This window comes from Salmo trutta, chromosome 21 (assembly GCF_901001165.1).
Source record: "Salmo trutta chromosome 21, fSalTru1.1, whole genome shotgun sequence".
In the NCBI taxonomy this organism is placed as follows: Eukaryota; Metazoa; Chordata; class Actinopteri; order Salmoniformes; family Salmonidae; genus Salmo; species Salmo trutta.
The window spans coordinates 52,130,191-52,149,460 of record NC_042977.1 but is presented as its reverse complement, the minus strand read 5'-3'; the positions used below and the strand labels follow the sequence as shown (position 1 = coordinate 52,149,460).

Below are 19,270 nucleotides of genomic sequence, written 5' to 3'. Positions count from 1 at the left end.
ATCAGCACCCTGTTGGTGGCCCCAGTATCAGCACCCTGTTGGTGGCCCCAGTATCAGCACCCTGTTGGGGGCCCCAGTATCAGCTCCCTGTTGGTGGCTCCAATATCAGCACCCTGTTGGTGGCTCCAATATCAGCACCCTGTTGGTGGCTCCAGTATCAGCACCCTGTTGGTGTCCCCAGCACCCTGTTGGTGGCCCCAGCACCAGCACCCTGTTGGTGGCACCAGCACCCTGTTGGTGGCTCCAGTATCAGCACCCTGTTGGTGGCCCCAGTATCAGCACCCTGTTGGTGGCCCCAGTATCAGCACCCTGTTGGTGGCCCCAGTATCAGCGCCCTGTTGGTGGCCCCAGTATCAGCACCCTGTTGGTGGCCCCAGTATCAGCACCCTGTTGGTGGCCCCAGTATCAGCACCCTGTTGGTGGCCCCAGTATCAGCACCCTGTTGGTGGCTCCTGTATCAGCACCCTGTTGGTGGCTCCAGCACCCTGTCGGTGGCCCCAGTATCAGCACCCTGTCGGTGGCCCCAGTATCAGCACCCTGTCGGTGGCCCCAGTATCAGCACCCTGTCGGTGGCCCCAGTATCAGCACCCTGTCGGTGGCCCCAGTATCAGCACCCTGTCGGTGGCCCCAGTATCAGCACCCTGTCGGTGGCCCCAGTATCAGCACCCTGTCGGTGGCCCCAGTATCAGCACCCTGTCGGTGGCCCCAGTATCAGCACCCTGTCGGTGGCACCAGTAGCAGCACCCTGTCGGTGGCACCAGTAGCAGCACCCTGTCGGTGGCACCAGTAGCAGCACCCTGTCGGTGGCACCAGTAGCAGCACCATGTCGGTGGCACCAGTAGCAGCACCATGTCGGTGGCCCCAGCACCCTGTCGGTGGCCCCAGCACCCTGTCGGTGGCCCCAGCACCCTGTCGGTGGCCCCAGCACCCTGTCGGTGGCCCCAGCGTCAGCACCCTGTCGGTGGCCCCAGTATCAGCTCCCTGTCGGTGGCTCCAATATCAGCACCCTGTTGGTGGCTCCAGTATCAGCACCCTGTTGGTGGCTCCAGTATCAGCACCCTGTTGGTGTCCCCAGCACCCTGTTGGTGTCCCCAGCACCCTGTTGGTGGCACCAGCACCCTGTTGGTGGCACCAGCACCCTGTTGGTGGCTCCAGTATCAGCACCCTGTTGGTGGCCCCAGTATCAGCACCCTGTTGGTGGCCCCAGTATCAGCACCCTGTTGGTGGCCCCAGTATCAGCACCCTGTTGGTGGCCCCAGTATCAGCACCCTGTTGGTGGCCCCAGTATCAGCACCCTGTTGGTGGCCCCAGTATCAGCACCCTGTTGGTGGCTCCTGTATCAGCACCTTGTTGGTGGCTCCAGCACCCTGTCGGTGGCCCCAGTATCAGCACCCTGTCGGTGGCACCAGTAGCAGCACCCTGTCGGTGGCACCAGTAGCAGCACCATGTCGGTGGCACCAGTAGCAGCACCATGTCGGTGGCCCCAGCACCCTGTCGGTGGCCCCAGCACCCTGTCGGTGGCCCCAGCACCCTGTCGGTGGCCCCAGCACCCTGTCGGTGGCCCCAGCACCCTGTCGGTGGCCCCAGCACCCTGTCGGTGGCCCCAGCGTCAGCACCCTGTCGGTGGCCCCAGCGTCAGCACCCTGTCGGTGGCCCCAGCGTCAGCACCCTGTCGGTGGCCCCAGCGTCAGCACCCTGTCGGTGGCCCCAGCGTCAGCACCCTGTCGGTGGCCCCAGCGTCAGCACCCTGTCGGTGGCCCCAGCGTCAGCACCCTGTCGGTGGCCCCAGCGTCAGCACCCTGTCGGTGGCCCCAGCGTCAGCACCCTGTCGGGGGCCCCAGCGTCAGCACCCTGTCGGGGGCCCCAGCATCAGCACCCTGTTGGGCGCCCCAGCACCCTGTTGGGGGCCCCAGCACCCTGTTGGTGGCCCCAGCACCCTGTTGGAGAAGTCAGTGGAGAGGGAGACCCATCAGGAGTATGCCCTGGCCATGATATTTATTATTATTATTATTATAGAACCTGTTGGAGAAGTCAGTGGAGAGGGAGACCCATCAGGAGTATGCCCTGGCCATTATATTTATTTTTGTTGTTGTTATTATTATTATTATTATTATTATAGAACCTGTTGGAGAAGTCAGTGGAGAGGGAGACCCATCAGGAGTATGCCCTGGCCATGATATTTATTATTGTTATTATTATTATTATTATAGAATCTGTTGGAGAAGTCAGTGGAGAGGGAGACCCATCAGGAGTATGCCCTGGCCATGATCCAGTGTAAGGTTCTGAAGCAGCTGGAGAATCTGGACCAGCAGAAGTATGATGACGAGGACATTACTGAAGACCTGAAGTTCCTGCTGGAGAGTCTAGGGGAGAGCGTTCAGGACCTCAGGTTTGTGACCTCTAACCCAGTTAACATCCTGACAGACTGATACGGTCAACATCGCTCTGTATTAAGGGTGTGTTCGTAAATTCAATCTGGAGTGCCGGAGTGCTCTGGGCGTTCGTAAATTTGTAAAATAGGGTTGATTCGAGCGTTCTGACCTCACAACGGCAGTCAAGCACCCAAGCTAACTGGCTAACGTTGGCTAGCTTGCTAGCTACTTCCAGACACAAATGAGAGAACACCTCACTGTGATCATTTTACTCGCCCCAGCTGAGCTGGTTATCCAGAGCGTTGGTGACTGTAACTGTGCTGCTGTCAACAATTTAATTACACTTTTTTGCCAATGCTAACTGACACCAACAGGTGCTGAACGTTCGTAAATTCGTCAGTTATTCTGCGCTCTGGCACACTCAGACGAGAGTGCTCTGAAATCGGAGTAGATAGCCAGAGTAAATTTATGAACTAAGACTCTCAGACTGTGACAGTCCTTCAACAAAGTACTGCTGCTAATTTCTTTACTTCACTTGTTTTATAAGCTTGTTCTCCTCTCTCTGTCTCCTCTTCTCTCTGTCTCTCCCTCTCTCTCTCTCTCTGTCTCCTCTTCTCTCTGTCTCTCCCTCTCTCTCTCTCTGTCTCTCCCTCTCTCTCTCTCTGTCTCTCTCTCTCTGTCTCTCCCTCTCTCTCTCTGTCTCTCCCTCTTTCTGTCTCTCCCTCTTTCTGTCTCCCCCTCTTTCTGTCTCCCCCTCTCTCTGTCTCCCCCTCTCTCTGTCTCCCCCTCTCTCTGTCTCCCCCTCTCTCTGTCTCCCCCTCTCTCTGTCTCCCCCTCTCTCTGTCTCCCCCTCTCTCTGTCTCCCCCTCTCTCTGTCTCCCCCTCTCTCTCTGTCTCCCCCTCTCTCTCTGTCTCTCTCTCTCTGTCTCCTTCTCTCTCTCTCTCTCTCTCTGTCTCCTTCTCTCTCTCTCTCTCTCTGTCTCCTTCTCTCTCTCTCTCTCTCTCTCTCTCTGTCTCTCTCTCTCTCTCTCTCTCTCTCTCTCTGTGTCTCCTTCTCTCTCTCTCTCTGTCTCCTTCTCTCTCTCTCTCTCTCTGTCTCCTTCTCTCTCTCTCTCTCTCTCTCTCTCTCTCTCTCTCTGTCTCCTTCTCTCTCTCTCTCTCTCTCTCTCTCTCTCTCTGTGTCTCCTTCTCTCTCTCTCTCTCTCTCTCTCTGTCTCCTTCTCTCTCTCTCTCTCTGTCTCCTTCTCTCTCTCTCTCTCTGTCTCCTTCTCTCTCTCTCTCTCTGTCTCTCTCTCTCTCTCTGTCTCTCTCTCTCTCTCTCTGTCTCCTTCTCAATTCAATTCAATTCAATTCAATTCGCTTTATTGGCATGACGTAACAATGTACATATTGCCAAAGCTTACTTTGGATATTTACAATATAAAAAATAAATAAAAATGAGAATCAAAAATTGTCAACGGGACAACAGTAACAACAATAACCAACGGTCAATATAACCATACATTCAACAATAACAATAATCATACAGTTGAGGACATGTGCAGGTTTATTGGTCTGTCAGACACTGTCCCTCAACTTATGGCAGGCAGCAATGTAGTGCGCTGCCAACCCACAGCTCTCTGCGTCCTCCCCCAACAGGATGGGTAGCCTATCCTCATCAGAGAGGTCTTTAAAACCTTGAATAAGGATTTCAAATTTGGGGAAATGACACTCTCTAATTGTTTTATATTTTTGACATTTTGTCAGGAAATGCAGCTCCGTCTCAGGTTCTGCTGTTGTGCAGTGGTTGCACAGCCTTTCCTCTACAGGGAGCCAGGTTTTCCTGTGTCTACCCTTCTCAATGGCAAGGCTGTGCTCACTGAGCCTGTACTTTGTCAAGGTTTTTCTAAGGTTTTGATCAGTAACCATGGTCAAATATTTTGCCATAGTGTACTGTCGATTTAGGGCCAGATAGCACTGCATTTTGCTTTGTGTTTGTGCTTGTGTTTCCCAATAAGCAATGTAGTTTTGTTTTGACTGTGTTGTAATTTGGTTTATTCTGATTGATTGGATGTTCTGGTCCTGAGGCTTCAGTGTGTTAGTAGAACAGGTTTGTGAACTCAGCCCCAGGACCAGCTGGATGAGGGGACTCTCTTCTTTGCTCAGCTCTTGGCATTGCAGGGCTTGGTAATGATATGAGAGGGGGTCACTGTATTTTAGATGTTTCCAAAACTTAATTGCTCTTTTTTGAGTTTTTATTATTAGTGGATATTGGCCTAATTCTGCCCTGCATGCATTGTTTGTAGTTTTCCTCTGGACACGTAGGAGAATCTTACAGAACTCTGCATGTAGGGTTTCAATGGGGTGTTTGTCCCATTTGATGAAATCTTGTTTTGCAAGTGGACCCCACACCTCGCTGCCATAAAGTGCAATTGGTTCAATGACATATTCAATTAGTTTTAGCCAAATTTTAATAGGTATTTCAATTTGAATTTGCTTTTTAATGGCGTAGAATGCCCTGCGTGCTTTCTCTCTCAGTTCATTCACTGCCTCATTAAGGTGTCCAGTTGAGCTTATTTTTAAACCTAAGTAATTGTAGTGTGTACAGTACTCTATATATTTTGTACCAATTGAGAACTTTGGTCTAATTCCCTGAGATCTGGATCTTCTCTGGAAAATCATTATTTTAGTCTTTTTGGGGTTTACTGCCAGGGCCCAGGTCTGGCAGTACTGCTCTAGCAGGTCCAGGCTCTGCTGTAGGCCAGGTGCTGTGGGTGACAGCAGGCATAGGTCATCTGCGAAGAGTAGGCATTTAATTTCTGAATTGTGGAGACTAACACCAGGGGCTGAGGATTTTTCTAGAATAGTGGCCAATTCGTTAATGTAAATATTGAAGAGTGCAGGGCTCAGATTGCAACCCTGACGAAGGCCCCGCCCCTGGTTAAAGAATTCTGTCCTTTTCTTACCAATTTTAATGCTGCACGTATTGCCAGTATACATTGATTTAATTATGTCATATGTTTTACCCCCTACACCACTTTCAATAACTTTGTAGAACAGTCCTGTATGCCAAATAGAATCAAATGCTTTTTGGAAGTCGATAAAGCAAGTGTATATTTTGGTATTATTTTGGTGGACATGTTTATCTATCAGGGTGTGTAAGGTGTAAATATGATCAGTTGTGCGATGTTTTGGTATAAATCCAATTTGGCTTTTACTCAAGACATTGTGCTTATTAAGGAAGTTTAGAACTCTTACATTGATGATACTACAGAAAACCTTCCCCAGGTTACTGTTCACACAAATGCCTCTGTAATTGTTAGGGTCAAATTTGTCTCCATTCTTAAAGATTGGGGTTATGAGTCCTTGATTCCAGATGTCAGGGAAATAACCTACACTCAGGATCAAATTAAACAATTTTAATATAGCCAATTGAAATTTTGCACTAGTGAGTTTGAGCATTTCATTTAGGATGCCATCAGGTCCGCAGGCTTTTTTAAATTTGAGAGCCTGAAGTTTCTTATAGAGCTCCTGGTCAGTAATTGGGGAGTCCAATGGGTTTTGATTGTCCTTTATAGCTTTTTCTAATCCATTCAACTTCTCATGGATTTGGCGTTGTTCTGCGTTTGTGTCAATTTGAACGGTGTTGTAGAGTGTTTTGAAATGGGTTGTCCATATGTCACCATTTTGTATTGCTAATTCCTCTTGTTTAGATTTTTTTAGTTTTTTCCAATTTTGCCAAAAGTTGTTTGTGTTTATGGACTCCTCAATTAGTGTCAGCTGCTTGCTGTTGTACTGTGCTTTTTTGGTTCTGAGTGTACGTTTATAGAGTTTTAAAGTCTCACAGTAATGAAGGCGTAATTCACCATTATTTGGGTCTCTGTGCTTTTGGTTGGATAGTGTTCTAAGTTTTTTCCTTATAATTTTACAATCTGCATCAAACCAGTTGTCATCTGTGATTTTTTTAGTTTTGTTTTTTATCAATTTCAATTGTGCTTCTTTTGCCGTTTGCCTGAATATATAGTTGATGTTTCGTACTGCTAGATTGATGCCTTCTTTACTGTGAGTGAATGTGGTATCCAGAAAGTTATCTAAGAGTGTTTGGATATTTTGGTTCCAGGTTGCTTTCTGGTATTCTTCTGTGCTGTTTTGGGCCCATCTGTATGAATTTCTGATGTTGTACAGCTTACTGGGCTGTGAATGTGTGGTTGTTTCCAGGTCTGTTCTTTTGAGGAACAACGTAATTTGGCTGTGATCAGACAGAGGTGTTAGTGGCTTGACAGTGAATGAGCTGAGAGAGAAAGGGTCCATGTCTGTGATCATATAGTCTACTGTACTGTGGCCAAGAGGTGAGCAGTAGGTGAATCTCCCCAAAGAGTCCCCCCGTAACCTACCATTGACAAAGTACAGACCCAGGCTTCTACAGAGCTGCAAAAGATCCCTTCCGTTTTTGTTGACGGTGCTGTCACTGTTGTTTCTATGGGGGAGATTAAGATAGTTAGAAACAGTATGGCCTGTAATAAAGCTGTCCCCTCGTGTGCTCGTTAGATCAGGTAGTGTTCCTGTGCGCGCATTTGTGTCCCCACAGATGAGCACATTTCCCTGGGCCTGGAAATGGCACGTCTCTTCCTCGAGGGTGGGGAAGATCTCCTCTGAGTAATATGGGGATTCTGAGGGGGGGATATATATTGCGCAAAGGAACACATCTTTTCCTGTCAGTACAAGTTCTTTTTTTAGTTTTAACCAAATGTGGTATTTGCCAATTTTGAGGGGATCAATTAGATTTTGTAGTTCGGATTTGTACCAAATGATCAATCCTCCAGAGTCTCTGCCTCTATTGACAGAGCTGTGTTTCTGTGATGGCACAATGACCTCTCTGTAGCCTGTGGGACAGTGAGTGACAACGTCAGCCTTACACCATGTCTCCTGCAGAATGATGACGTCAACATCTTTCAGATTTTTGTTGAACTCCAGTGCTAAACTCTTCAGACCAAAGGTTGATGAGTTTAGACCCTGAATGTTCCACATGCTAACTGATAGTGATTTCATGTTGCAAAAAGAAAGAGTAGCAGTCAGAAATACAGTAACGATTAACTAATAACTAATAAGTTGTTAAGAGCGAGATAAACAGGATATCAGCTAACATTTATTCTGTTATTCTGTTAAATATTCCTATTCATTGAACAAGTAAATTCTAGTACAATAGGTGTGTGTGTGTGTGTGTGTGTGGTGTGTGTGTGTATGCGTCCGTGTGTGTTTAGTGCAGTTTAGTGCAGATGTATTGGAGGAGCTGTTTAATCTCACTTAATCCTACAGGGTTCTCCTGTCCTCTGACGACCTCCGCGTAGCTGCGCTGGTCCTGCTGTTGGGCCCTGTGAGGTGGAGGGGGGCCAGGTCTGGGCTGTGGGACTTCCTCTCTGGTCTGGTAGGGGTGGTGGTCTGGTGCGGGATAATAGGCTGGGCCCGGTCTGGTCTGGCTAAGCCGATGGAAGTGGTGATGCTCTGGGGGTGGGTGGGGCCTGTGGGGTGCACTGGGTCTGGTGTGGCGTTGAAGGGGCCTGGGGCTCCTTGGTGGTGCAGTGGTCTGGTAGGGGTCCTCTGGTGCTCCTCTGTCCAGTACAGCATGGGGTGTTTGTCTACCAAGTGCTACGTCCTTTAGGGACTTGGCAAACATCCCTACTGTCTGCTTCCTCAGGTGGGAGTGGTCGTGTAGATGCTCTGGGGTGATTGTTGGGTGGTGAGCAATGTGTATGTTCGGGAGTAGGCCACACCCTCTGGTGATGTCAGCGTTGGCTTTCTGGATGGTACGGGGATGAAAGTCTTTGCGGGGCAGCAGAGTGGAGATGGTGATGTGGGAGTTGGGGAACCACTCAGAGGCCCTCTCTGCTACTCTGTTGACCAGGCTGCCTACTCTCTCCTGCTCCTCTCGCAGGTTGTTGGTGCCGGTGTGAATAATAATGTGGCCTGGTGTGCCAAAGTCAGGCTGGGACAGGATGTGGAGTGCATCTTGTGTTTTTGGGCACCATATTTTGCGCACCTTGTGTTGGGGGAAGAGTTTATCTTCTTGAATGAATTTCCCATTTGAGTCAATGAGGATGGCCACCTCAGTGGGTTTTACCAGATTGGTGCGTTTTCGGTCTGGGGCTGGAGTAGACAGGGCCTGTGTACATGGAGGGGTGTGTGGGGGTGTGTCAGGGGGGGCCAGAGAGCTTCTCTCTGTAGTAGTTGTCTCTATGTGGGCCTCTTTGTTGACTGGGGGTGTGGGTAAAGTGTTGTCGGTATGGGGGGGGATTGTGGGTAAAGGTGGGTCAGTGGGGTTGTTAGGGGTGGTGAGGGGCTGCAGCTTCTCTCTGGGAGTCTCTACAGTCTGTTCTCTCTGCTGTAGCACCCTCTTGATGACAGACAACTCCTTTGCCATCTCCTCCTTTACCTGCACTAGCTCTCTCCTCATGGTGGCCTTTACCTCCTCAAGCGCTGTGGTAAGGCTCTCTCTCAGCTCCTGGACAGAGTTCTTCAGCTGGGTCCTGCACTGGTTGATCTGGTCCTGTAGAAGCTCTGTGTCTGGGCTGGGGGTGGTGTAGCTGGGGGGCTGCTCCTTCAGCTCAGTAACCCATACCTCTAACAGAGCCAGCCTGTCTCTCAACAGGCTGATGGTAGTGTGGTCTTGGCTCTGGTGGTTGTAGGCAGGCAGGGGGGAGGATAGTCCTGCTGTTGGGGTGCCTGAGGTGAGGGGAGAGGTCGGGGTGCTGTCCTTGTCTTTTTTACTTTCTGCTATCTTCATTAGGGTGGGGAAGTCCTGCACAACAGAGCTGAGTGCAGCCTCACTGCCCTGGACCATGATAGTGCCGTTCTGATACATGTTTACCGTCAGAAACCTGTTTTCCTGGTCCTTATCGCTGTCCTCAAAAATGTGGATTTGTCTTCCCTTGCAGATGCCTTTCTTCGTGGTGTAGCTGAAATGGCTAGTTACAGCTGTATGCCAGGCAGTAGTGTGGTCTGTGTAAAAGTAGCAGGTTTGTAACAGTCCCGTTTTGTGAGCAGTCGGCAAACAAAGTTTCTGGGTTCTCCCTCAGAATTCGGTGTTTAAAGTTGATTCTTCCCTTCTCTGATTTTATTTCTGCTGGGTATTCAAAAAACAACGGAGAAAGTCTCTCAGTCTCTGCCGTTACTATCGATGCTAGCGCTGCCTCAGTGGCCATGTTGCTATGGTTACCACCAGTAAACGGTTAGAGCTAGACGGTGAGCTAGCTGACAGATTTGAATTTGGCTAGCTACCACGATGAAGATTGGTCTTTTTACTCACTCTCTGTCAATCTTTTCCTCCTGTTTTGATCTTCAGTTGTACAATTAGATTACCTATACATTTTTTGCTAATTTAGTCGTGTCAATCTCGCTCTTAACAACCAAAAAGTTATAACAAGTCAGGAGCTGTTCTTCTGCATGACTTCTCTCTCTCTCTCTCTCTCTCTCTCTCTCTCTCTCTCTCTCTCTCTCTGTCTCCTTCTCTCTCTCTCTGTCTCTCTCTCTCTCTCTCTCTCTCTCTCTGTCTCCTTGTCTCTCTCTCTCTGTCTCCTTCTCTCTCTCTCTCTCTCTGTCTCTCTCTCTCTGTCTCCTTCTCTCTCTCTCTCTCTCTCTGTCTCTCTCTGTCTCCTTCTCTCTCTGTCTCCTTCTCTCTCTCTCTCTCTCTCTCTCTCTCTCTCTCTCTCTCTCTCTCTCTCTCTCTCTCTCTCTCTCTCTCTCTCTCTCCTCTCTCTGTCTCCTTCTCTCTCTCTCTCTCCTTCTCTCTCTCTCTCTCTCTCTCTCCTTCTCTCTCTCTCTCTCTCTCTCTGTCTCCTTCTCTCTCTCTCTCTCTCTGTCTCCTTCTCTCTCTCTCTCTCTGTCTCCTCTCTCTCTCTCTCTCTGTCTCCTCTCTCTCTCTGTCTCCTCTCTCTCTCTCTCTCTGTCTCTGTCTCCTTGTCTCTCTCTCTTTCTCTCTCTCTCTGTCTCCTTCTCTCTGTCTCCTTCTCTCTGTCTCCTTCTCTCTGTCTCCTTCTCTCTCTGTCTCCCCCCCTCTCTGTCTCCTTCGCTCTCTGTCTCCTTCTCTCTCTGTCTCCCCCTCTCTCTGTCTCCCCCTCTCTCTCTCTCTATCTCTCTGTCTGTCTCTGTCTCTCCCTCTCCCTCTGTGTGCCCCCTTCTGTCTCTCCCTCTGTGTGCCCCCTTCTCTGTCTCTCCCTCTGTGTCTCTCTCTCTGTGTCTCTCTCTTTGTCTCCCTCCCTATGTCTGTGTCTCTCCCTCCCTCCCTCTGTCTGTGTCTGTCTCCCTCTGTCTGTTTCTGTCTCTCTCTCTCTCCCCTCCATTTCCCCCGGCTCTGTCTCCCTCCCTCTGTCTCTCTCCCTGTCTCTCTCCCTGTCTCTCTCCCTGTCTCTCTCCCTGTCTCTCTCTCTGTCTCTCTCTCCCTCTCAGTTCGTTTGATGAGTACAGTTCGGAGCTGAAGTCCGGTCGCCTGGAGTGGAGCCCGGTCCACAAGTCAGAGAAGTTCTGGCGTGAGAATGCCGTCCGCCTCAACGAGAAGAACTACGAACTCCTCAAGTAAGACACCTAGTGTTCACTAGGTTTGGGCGGGATACAAATGTTCATATCACCATACCAGCCTTCTCTCACCCCGGGATTTTTGATATTACCGGCTTAGTACACAAGGCTGCGCCAAAAAAGCCCACTTGGGCGTTTATTACCGGAATGCTAACAAAATAAGCACAAGTAATTACGAATTTCCATGGAGGCTGCTAGCTAAATATGCTAATAAGCGCAAATGAAAATAAACTAATTGCAAAGACAGGCTATCCAGCTCATAAAGTTATACATAGGTAATGTTATTTTTGGTGAATTTGGAAATGTTCTAACATGTGAATGAGAGACATTGTGTTTGACTGCCTCTCCAGCAGCATGTCTACACACATCAAGTACCTTTGTGGAGTCGCTAGGGCAACGGGCCTGCCTGCTCTGCAGGAAGAGGGGGGAGGAGCTGAAAGGCTGAGAACAAATTCAAGGAAATCAAGATAGCAGTGGCAGCTGTACAGATAACTGATCCAAAGGGCTTTGACTTCTCAAACACGGCAGAAAGCTAACACAATATGATGCCCCATCACCTTCTAAGCAGCAAGTTAAACTTAGGGGTTGTGTTAACGCAGAACTACACATACTTTGCACCCCTACAGATTTGTGTGGTGCATGATGCCCCTGATTTAGTGGATATGTTGTTTTAAGGTATTTTAGATGGATTTCTAACAACCATATAGGCTAAAAAGTTACACATGTCAAAATGGAGGGCCCCTCAGGGTTGTTTACTTAGTCCCCTCCTGTACTCCCTGTTAACCCAAGACTGCGTGGCCAAACACCACTCCAACACCATCATTAAGTTTGCTGATGACACGACAGTGGTAGGCCTGATCACCGACAACGATGAGATGGCCTATAGGGAGGAGGTCAGAGAACTGGCAGTGTGGTGCCAGGACAACAACCTCTCCCTCAAGACAAAGGAGGTGATCGTGGACTACAGGAAAAGGCGGGCCGAACAGGCCCGCATTAACATCAACGGGCTGTAGTGGAGCGGGTTGAGAGTTTCAAGTTTCTTGGTGTCCACATCACCAACAAACTATCAAGGTCCAAACACACCAAGACAGTCATGAAGAGGGCACGACAAAACCTTTTCCCCCTCAGGAGACTGAAAAGACTTGGCATGGGTCCGCAAATCCTCAAAAGGTTCTACAGATGCACCATCGAGAGCAACCTGACCGGTTGCATCACCGCCTGGTATGGCAACTGCTCGGCAGTTCCCCATTAGTTCATGCAGCTACTCTTCCTGGATTCCAGCAAAATTAGGCAGTTTATACAATTTTAAAAACATTACAATACATTCAGACTGTGTACCCTCAGGCCCCTACTCCACCACTACCACATATATACAGTACAAAATCCATGCGTACGTGTGTGTATAGTGCGTGTGTTTGTGCGCCTAAGTTTGTGTTGCTTCACAGTCCCCGCTGTTCCATAAGATGTTTTTTTTATCTGTTTTTAAATCTGATTCTACTGCTGCATCAGGTACCTGATGTGGAATAGAGTTCCATGTAGTCATGGCTCTATGTAGTACTGTGTGCCTCCCATAGTCTGTTCTGGACTTGGGGGCTGTGAAGAGACCTTTGGTGGCATGTCTTGTGGGGTATGTGTGGGTGTCCGAGCTGTGTGCCAGTAGTTTAAACAGACCTCTGGTGGCATGTCTTGTGGGGTATGTATGGGTGTCCGAGCTGTGTGCCAGTAGTTTAAACAGACCTCTGGTGGCATGTCTTGTGGGGTATGGATGGGTGTCCGAGCTGTGCGCCAGTAGTTTAGACAGACAGATCGGTGCATTCAACATGTCAATACCTCTCATAAATACAAGTAGTGATGAAGTCAATCTCTCCTCCACATTCAGCCAGGAGAGATTGACATGAATATCCCTTGTGTCCTCCTCCCAGAGTGCTAAGAACCTTGGCGTGACCCTGGACAACACCCTGTCGTTCTCCACTAACATCAAGGCGGTGACCCGATCCTGTAGGTTCATGCTCTACAACATTCGCAGAGTACGACCCTGCCTCACACAGGAAGCGGCGCAGGTCCTAGTCCAGGCACTTGTCATCTCCCGTCTGGATTACTGCAACTCGCTGTTGGCTGGGCTCCCTGCCTGTGCCATTAAACCCCTACAACTCATCCAGAACGCCGCAGCCCGTCTGGTGTTCAACCTTCCCAAGTTCTCTCACGTCACCCCGCTCCTCCGCTCTCTCCACTGGCTTCCAGTTGAAGCTCGCATCCGCTACAAGTCCATGGTGCTTGCCTACGGAGCTGTGAGGGGAACGGCACCTCCGTACCTTCAGGCTCTGATCAGGCCCTACACCCAAACAAGGGCACTGCGTTCATCCACCTCTGGCCTGCTCGCCTCCCTACTTCTGAGGAAGCACAGTTCCCGCTCAGCCCAGTCAAAACTGTTCGCTGCTCTGGCACCCCAATGGTGGAACAAGCTCCCTCACGACGCCAGGACAGCGGAGTCAATCACCACCTTCCGGAGACACCTGAAACCCCACCTCTTTAAAGAATACCTGGGATAGGATAAAGTAATCCTTCTAACCCCCCCCCCCCCCCCAAAAGATTTAGATGCACTATTGTAAAGTGGTTGTTCCACTGGATATCTTAAGGTGAATGCACCAATTTGTAAGTCGCTCTGGATAAGAGCGTCTGCTAAATGACTTAAATGTAAATGTAAATATTATTAATATTAGCTCTCTGTGTACATCCAAGGGCCAGCCGTGCTGCCCTGTTCTGAGCCAATTGCAATGTTACTAAGTCCTTTTTTGTGGCACCTGACCACACGACTGAACAGTAGTCAAGGTGTGACAAAACTAGGGCCTGTAGGACCTGCCTTGTTGATAGTGTTGTTAAGAAGGTAGAAACTAGGGCCTGTAGGACCTGCCTTGTTGATAGTGTTGTTAAGAAGGCAGAGCAGTGCTTTATTATGGACAGACCTCTCCCCATCTTAGCTACTGTTGTATCAATATGTTTTGACCATGACAGTTTACAATCCAGGGTTACTCAAAGCAGTTTAGTCACCTCAAATTGCTCAATTTCTACATGATTTATTACAAGATTTAGTTGCGGTTTAGGGTTTAGTGAATGATTTGTCCCAAATATAATGCTTTTAGTTTAGAAATATTTAGAATTAACTTATTCCTTGCCACCCACTCCGAAACTAACTGCATCTCTTTGTTAAGTGTTGCAGTCATTTCAGTCGCTGTAGTAGCTGACATGTATATTGTTGAGTCATCCACATACATAGAAACTCTGGCAATTCATTAGTAAAGATTGAAAAAAGTAATAAAGATTGAAAAAAGTACGGGGCCTAAACAGCTTCCCTGGGGAATTCTTGATTCTACCTGGATTATGTTGGAGAGGCTTCCATTAAAGAACACCCTCTGTGTTCTGTTAGACAGGTAACTCTTTATCCACATTATAGCAGGGGGTGTAATGCCATAACACATACGTTTTTCCAGCAGCAGACTATGATCAATAATGTCAAAAGCTGCACTGAAGTCTAACAAAACAGCCCCCCCAATCTTTTTGTCATCAATTTCTCTCAGCCAATCAGTCATTTGTGTAAGTGCTGTGCTTGTTGAATGTCCTTCTCTATAAGCATGCTGAAAGTCTGTCAATTTGTTTACTGTAAAATAGCGTTGTATCTGGTCAAACACAATTCCCTCCCCTCTCCATTTGTTTTGTACACTGCTGCTACTCACTGTTTATTATCTATGCATAGTCACTTCACCCCTACATACTTGTACAAATTACCTCAACTCACCTGTACCCCCTCACACTGACTCGGTACCGGTACCCCCTGTATATAGCCTCCACTGACTCTGTACCGGTACCCCCAGAACTAGCATACCCACCGAAAACTTCCGGTAAATTTACTAAATTACTCACGATAAACGTTGACAAAATACATAACAATTATTTTAAGAATTATAGATACAGAACTCCTTTATGCAATCGCTTAATGTCGCTTAACACCTTAGCCAAATACATTTAAACTCAGTTTTTCACAATTCCTAACATTTAATCCTAGTAAAAATGGCCTGTCTTAGGTCAGTTAGGATCACCACTTTATTTTAAGAATGTGAAATGTCACAATAATAATAGAGAGAATTATTTATTTCAGCTTTTATTTCTTTCATCACATTCCCAGAGGGTCAGAAGTTTACATACACTCAATTAGTATTTGGTAGTATTGCCTTTAAATTGTTTAACTTGGGTCAAACATTTCGAGTAGCCTTCCACAAGCTTCCCACAATATGTTGGGTGAATTTTGGCCCATTCCTCCTGACAGAGCTGGTGTAACTGAGTCAGGTTTGACGGCCTCCTTGCTCGCACACACTTTTTCAGTTCTGCCCACAAACTTTCTATAGGATTGAGGTCAGGGCTTTGTGATGGCCACTCCAATACCTTGACTTTGTTGTCCTTAAGCCATTTTGCCACAACTTTGGAAGTATGCTTGGGATCATTGTCCATTTGGAAGACCCATTTGCTACCAAGCTTTAACTTCCTGACTGATGTCTTGAGATGATGCTTCAATATATCCACATAATTTTCCACCCTCAAGATGCCATCTATTTTGTGAAGTGCACCAGTCCTTCCTTCAGCAAAGCACTCAGACAACATGATGCTGCCACCCCCGTTCTTCACGGTTGGGATGGTATTCTTCGGCTTGCAAGCCTCCCCCTTTTTCATCCAAACATAACAATGGTCATTATGGCCAAACAGTTCTATTTTTGTTTCATCAGACCAGAGGACATTTCTCCAAAAAGTACGATCTTTGTCCCCATGTGCAGTTGCAAACCGTAGTCTGGCTTTTATTATGGCTGTTTTGGAGCAGTGCCTTCTTCCTTGCTGAGCGGCCTTTCAGGTTATGTCGATATAGGACTTGTTTAACTGTGGATATAGATACTTTTGTACTTGTTTCCTCCAGCATCTTCACAAGGTCCTTTGCTGCTGTTATGGGATTGATTTGCACTTTTCACACCAAATTAAGTTCATCTCTAGGAGACAGAATGCGTCTCCTTCCTGAGCAGTATGATGGATGCGTGGTCCCATGGTGTTTATACTTGCGTACTATTGTTTGTACAAATTAACGTGGTACCTTCAGCCATTTGGAAATTGCTCCCAAGGATGAACCAGACTTGTGGAGGTCTACAATTTTTTTCTAAGGTCTTGGCTGATTTATTTTGATTTTCCCATGATGTCAAGCAAAGAGGCGCTGAGTTTGAAGGTAGGCCTTGAAATACATCCACGGGTACACCTCCAATTGACTCAAATGATGTCAATTAGCCTATCAGAAGCTTCTAAAGCCATGACATAATTTCCTGGAATTTTACAAGCTGTTTAAAGGCACAGTCAACTTAGTGTATGTAAACTTCTGACCCACTGGAATTGTGATACAGGGAATTCTAAGTGAAATAATCTGTCTGTAAACAATTGCTGGAAAAATTACTTGTGTCATGCACAAAGTAGATGTCCTAACCGACTTGCGAAAACTATAGTTTGTTAACAAGACATTTGTGGAGTGGTTGAAAACGAGTTTTAATGACTCCAACGACTTCAACTGTATTTGATATTAGGGTTAGTTGTTAGTGTGATGAGGTATCTGATGTTAGTTGTTAGTGTGATGAGGTATCTGATATTAGGGTTAGTTGTTAGTGTGATGAGGTATCTGATATTAGGGTTAGTTGTTAGTGTGATGAGGTATCTGATATTAGGGTTAGTTGTTAGTGTGATGAGGTATCTGATATTAGGGTTAGTTGTTAGTGTGATGAGGTATCTGATGTTAGTTGTTAGTGTGATGAGGTATCTGATGTTAGGGTTAGTTGTTAGTGAGATGAGGTATCTGATGTTAGTTGTTAGTGTGATGAGGTATCTGATGTTAGTTGTTAGTGTGATGAGGTATCTGATATTAGTTGTTAGTGTGATCAGGTATCTGATGTTAGTGTGATGAGGTATCTGATGTTAGTGTGATGAGGTATCTGATATTAGTTGTTAGAGTGATGAGGTATCTGATATTAGTTGTTAGTGTGATGAGGTATCGGATGTTAGTTAGTGTGATGAGGTATCTGATATTAGGGTTAGTGTGATAAGTTATCTATTATTAGGGTCAGTGTGATAAGGTATGTTAGTTATTGGTGTGATAAGGTATCAGATTTTAGTTTTTTGTTGTTGTCATCAGTTTAAATGGATTTCCCTCCAGGGTCCATAGATTTGGGAAAATATATGTTGTGTTTTTTGTCCCTAATTTGAGGAACAATCTGCTGAGTTCAGTGCAGTTAGATGTGCTGGTGTCACTCAGGCGTTCCAGTTATTGATTAAGGACCTCTATGTAGTTGAATGTGATTGCTTTTGTTACATATGTTTATTTTGTTATTGTGTGCTGAATTATATTGTTTTATACACATGTAAAACACATGTTTTATTATTCTGTTAGTGTAACGTATACAGGGCTCTCTTGTGAAATCGATTTTTAATCTCAATGTGACTCCCTGTTTAAATAAAGGTTAAATAAAAATAAATGAAAATAAGGTAATCTAAAAGTATGTGGACACGCCTTCAAATTAGTGGATTCGGCAATTTCAGCTACATCCGTTGCTGACAGGTGTATAGAATCGAGCACACAGCCATGCAATCTCCATAGACAAACATTGGAAGTAGAATGGCCTTACTGAAGACTTAGTGACTTTCAACGTGGCACTGTCATAGGATTCCGAAGTCAGTTCGTCAAATTTCTTCCCTGCTAGAGCTGCCCCCGGTCAACTGTAAGTGCTGTTATTGTGAAGTGGAAACGTCTCGGAGCAACAACGGCACAGCCGGCCTCCCGAGAGGCGCAGCATTCTAAGGCACTGCATCGCAGTGCTAGAGGCATCACTACAGATCCAGGTTTGATCCCAGGCTGTGTTGCAGCCGGCTGTGACTGGGAGACCCATGGCCCAGCGTCGAATGGGTTAGGGGAGGGTTTGGCAGGCTGGGATGTCCTTGTCCTATCGTGCTCAAGCTACTCCTTGTGGCTGGCCAGGCGTATTCACGTTGATTTCAGCCGCCAGATGTATGCCACATTGGTGCGGCTGGCTTCCGGGTTAAGCGAGCAGTGTGTCAAGAAGCAGTGCGGCTTGGCAGGGTCGTGTTTCGGAGGACGCATGGCTCTCGACCTTTGCCTCTCCCGAGTCCGTGCGGGAGTTGCAGCGATGGGACAAGACTGTAACTACTAATTGGATATAAAGGGGTAAAAAGTAAAAGAAAATGTAACACAACGGCTCAGCCTCAGTTGTAACACTCACTACCGAGTTCCAAACTGCCTCTGGAAGCAACGTCAGCACAATAACTGTTCGTTGGCAGTTTCATGAAATGTGTTTCAATGGCTGAGCAGCCGCACACAAGCCTAAGGTCACCATGTGCAATGCTAAGCGTCGGCTGGAGTGGTGTAAAGCTCGCCGCCATTGGACTCTGGAACAGTGGAAACGCGTTCTCTGGAGTGATGAATCACGCTTCACCATCTGGCAGTCTGGCGGACTGGGTTTGGTGGATGCCAGGAGAACACTACCTGCCCCAATGCATAGGGCCAACTGTAAAGTTTGGTGGAGGAGGAATAATGGTCTGGGGCTGTTTTTCATGGTTCAGGCTAGGCTCCTTATTTCCAATGAAGGGAAATCTTAATGCTATAGCATACAATGACATTCTAGACGATTCTGTACTTCCAACTTTGTGGCAACAGTTTGGGAAGTCCTTTTCCTGTTTCAGAATGATAATGCCCCCGTGCACAAAGCGAGATCCATACAGAAATGGTTTGTCGATCGGTGTGTAAGAATTTGTCTGGCTTGCACACCTTTGGGATGAATTGGAACGTCGACTGCGAGCCAGGCCTAATTCACACACACTATAAGTGCCCAGCCTCACTAATGCTCTTGTGGCTGAATGGAAGCAAATCCCCACATCAATGTTCCAACATCTAGTAGAAATCTTTCCCAGAACAGTAGAGGCTGTTATAGCAGTAAAGGGGGAACAACTCCATATTAATGCCCATGATTTTGGAATGAGATGTTGGATCAGCAGTTGTCCACATACTTTTGGTCATGTAGTGTATGTTGGTGGTTCTCTCTCCTCAGGATCCTAACTCGTCTGATGGAGGTATCTGATGTTAGGGTTAGTTATATGTTCTCCCTCCTCAGGATCCTAACTCGTCTGTTGGAGGTATCTGATGTTAGGGTTAGTTATGTGTTATATGTTCTCTCTCCTCAGGATCCTAACTCGTCTGTTGGAGGTATCTGATGTTAGTTATGTGTTATATGTTCTCTCTCCTCAGGATCCTAACTTGTCTG

The 19,270-nt window shown here is 47.2% G+C and overlaps 1 protein-coding gene and 1 long non-coding RNA gene across 5 annotated transcripts in view; both read left to right on the top strand.

Moving 5' to 3' along the window:
• Positions 1-19,270, top strand: part of LOC115157691 (V-type proton ATPase subunit H) — a 114,996-nt gene that overhangs the window by 73,652 nt on the left and 22,074 nt on the right. For 3 of the 4 annotated variants that reach the window (XM_029706140.1, XM_029706138.1, XM_029706139.1), the window contains 2 exons: positions 2,211-2,389; positions 10,794-10,919. In XM_029706140.1, the coding sequence (XP_029562000.1) occupies positions 2,211-2,389; positions 10,794-10,919 (305 nt within the window). Of the gene's footprint in view, positions 1-2,210; positions 2,390-10,793; positions 10,920-19,120; positions 19,236-19,270 lie in introns of those variants that run through there. The other variant, XM_029706141.1, reaches the window with a different exon arrangement.
• LOC115157693 (uncharacterized) lies at positions 16,619-17,476 on the top strand. The gene is made up of 2 exons (XR_003868530.1): positions 16,619-16,652; positions 16,821-17,476. It is a non-coding gene; the product is annotated as an uncharacterized LOC115157693 (long non-coding RNA).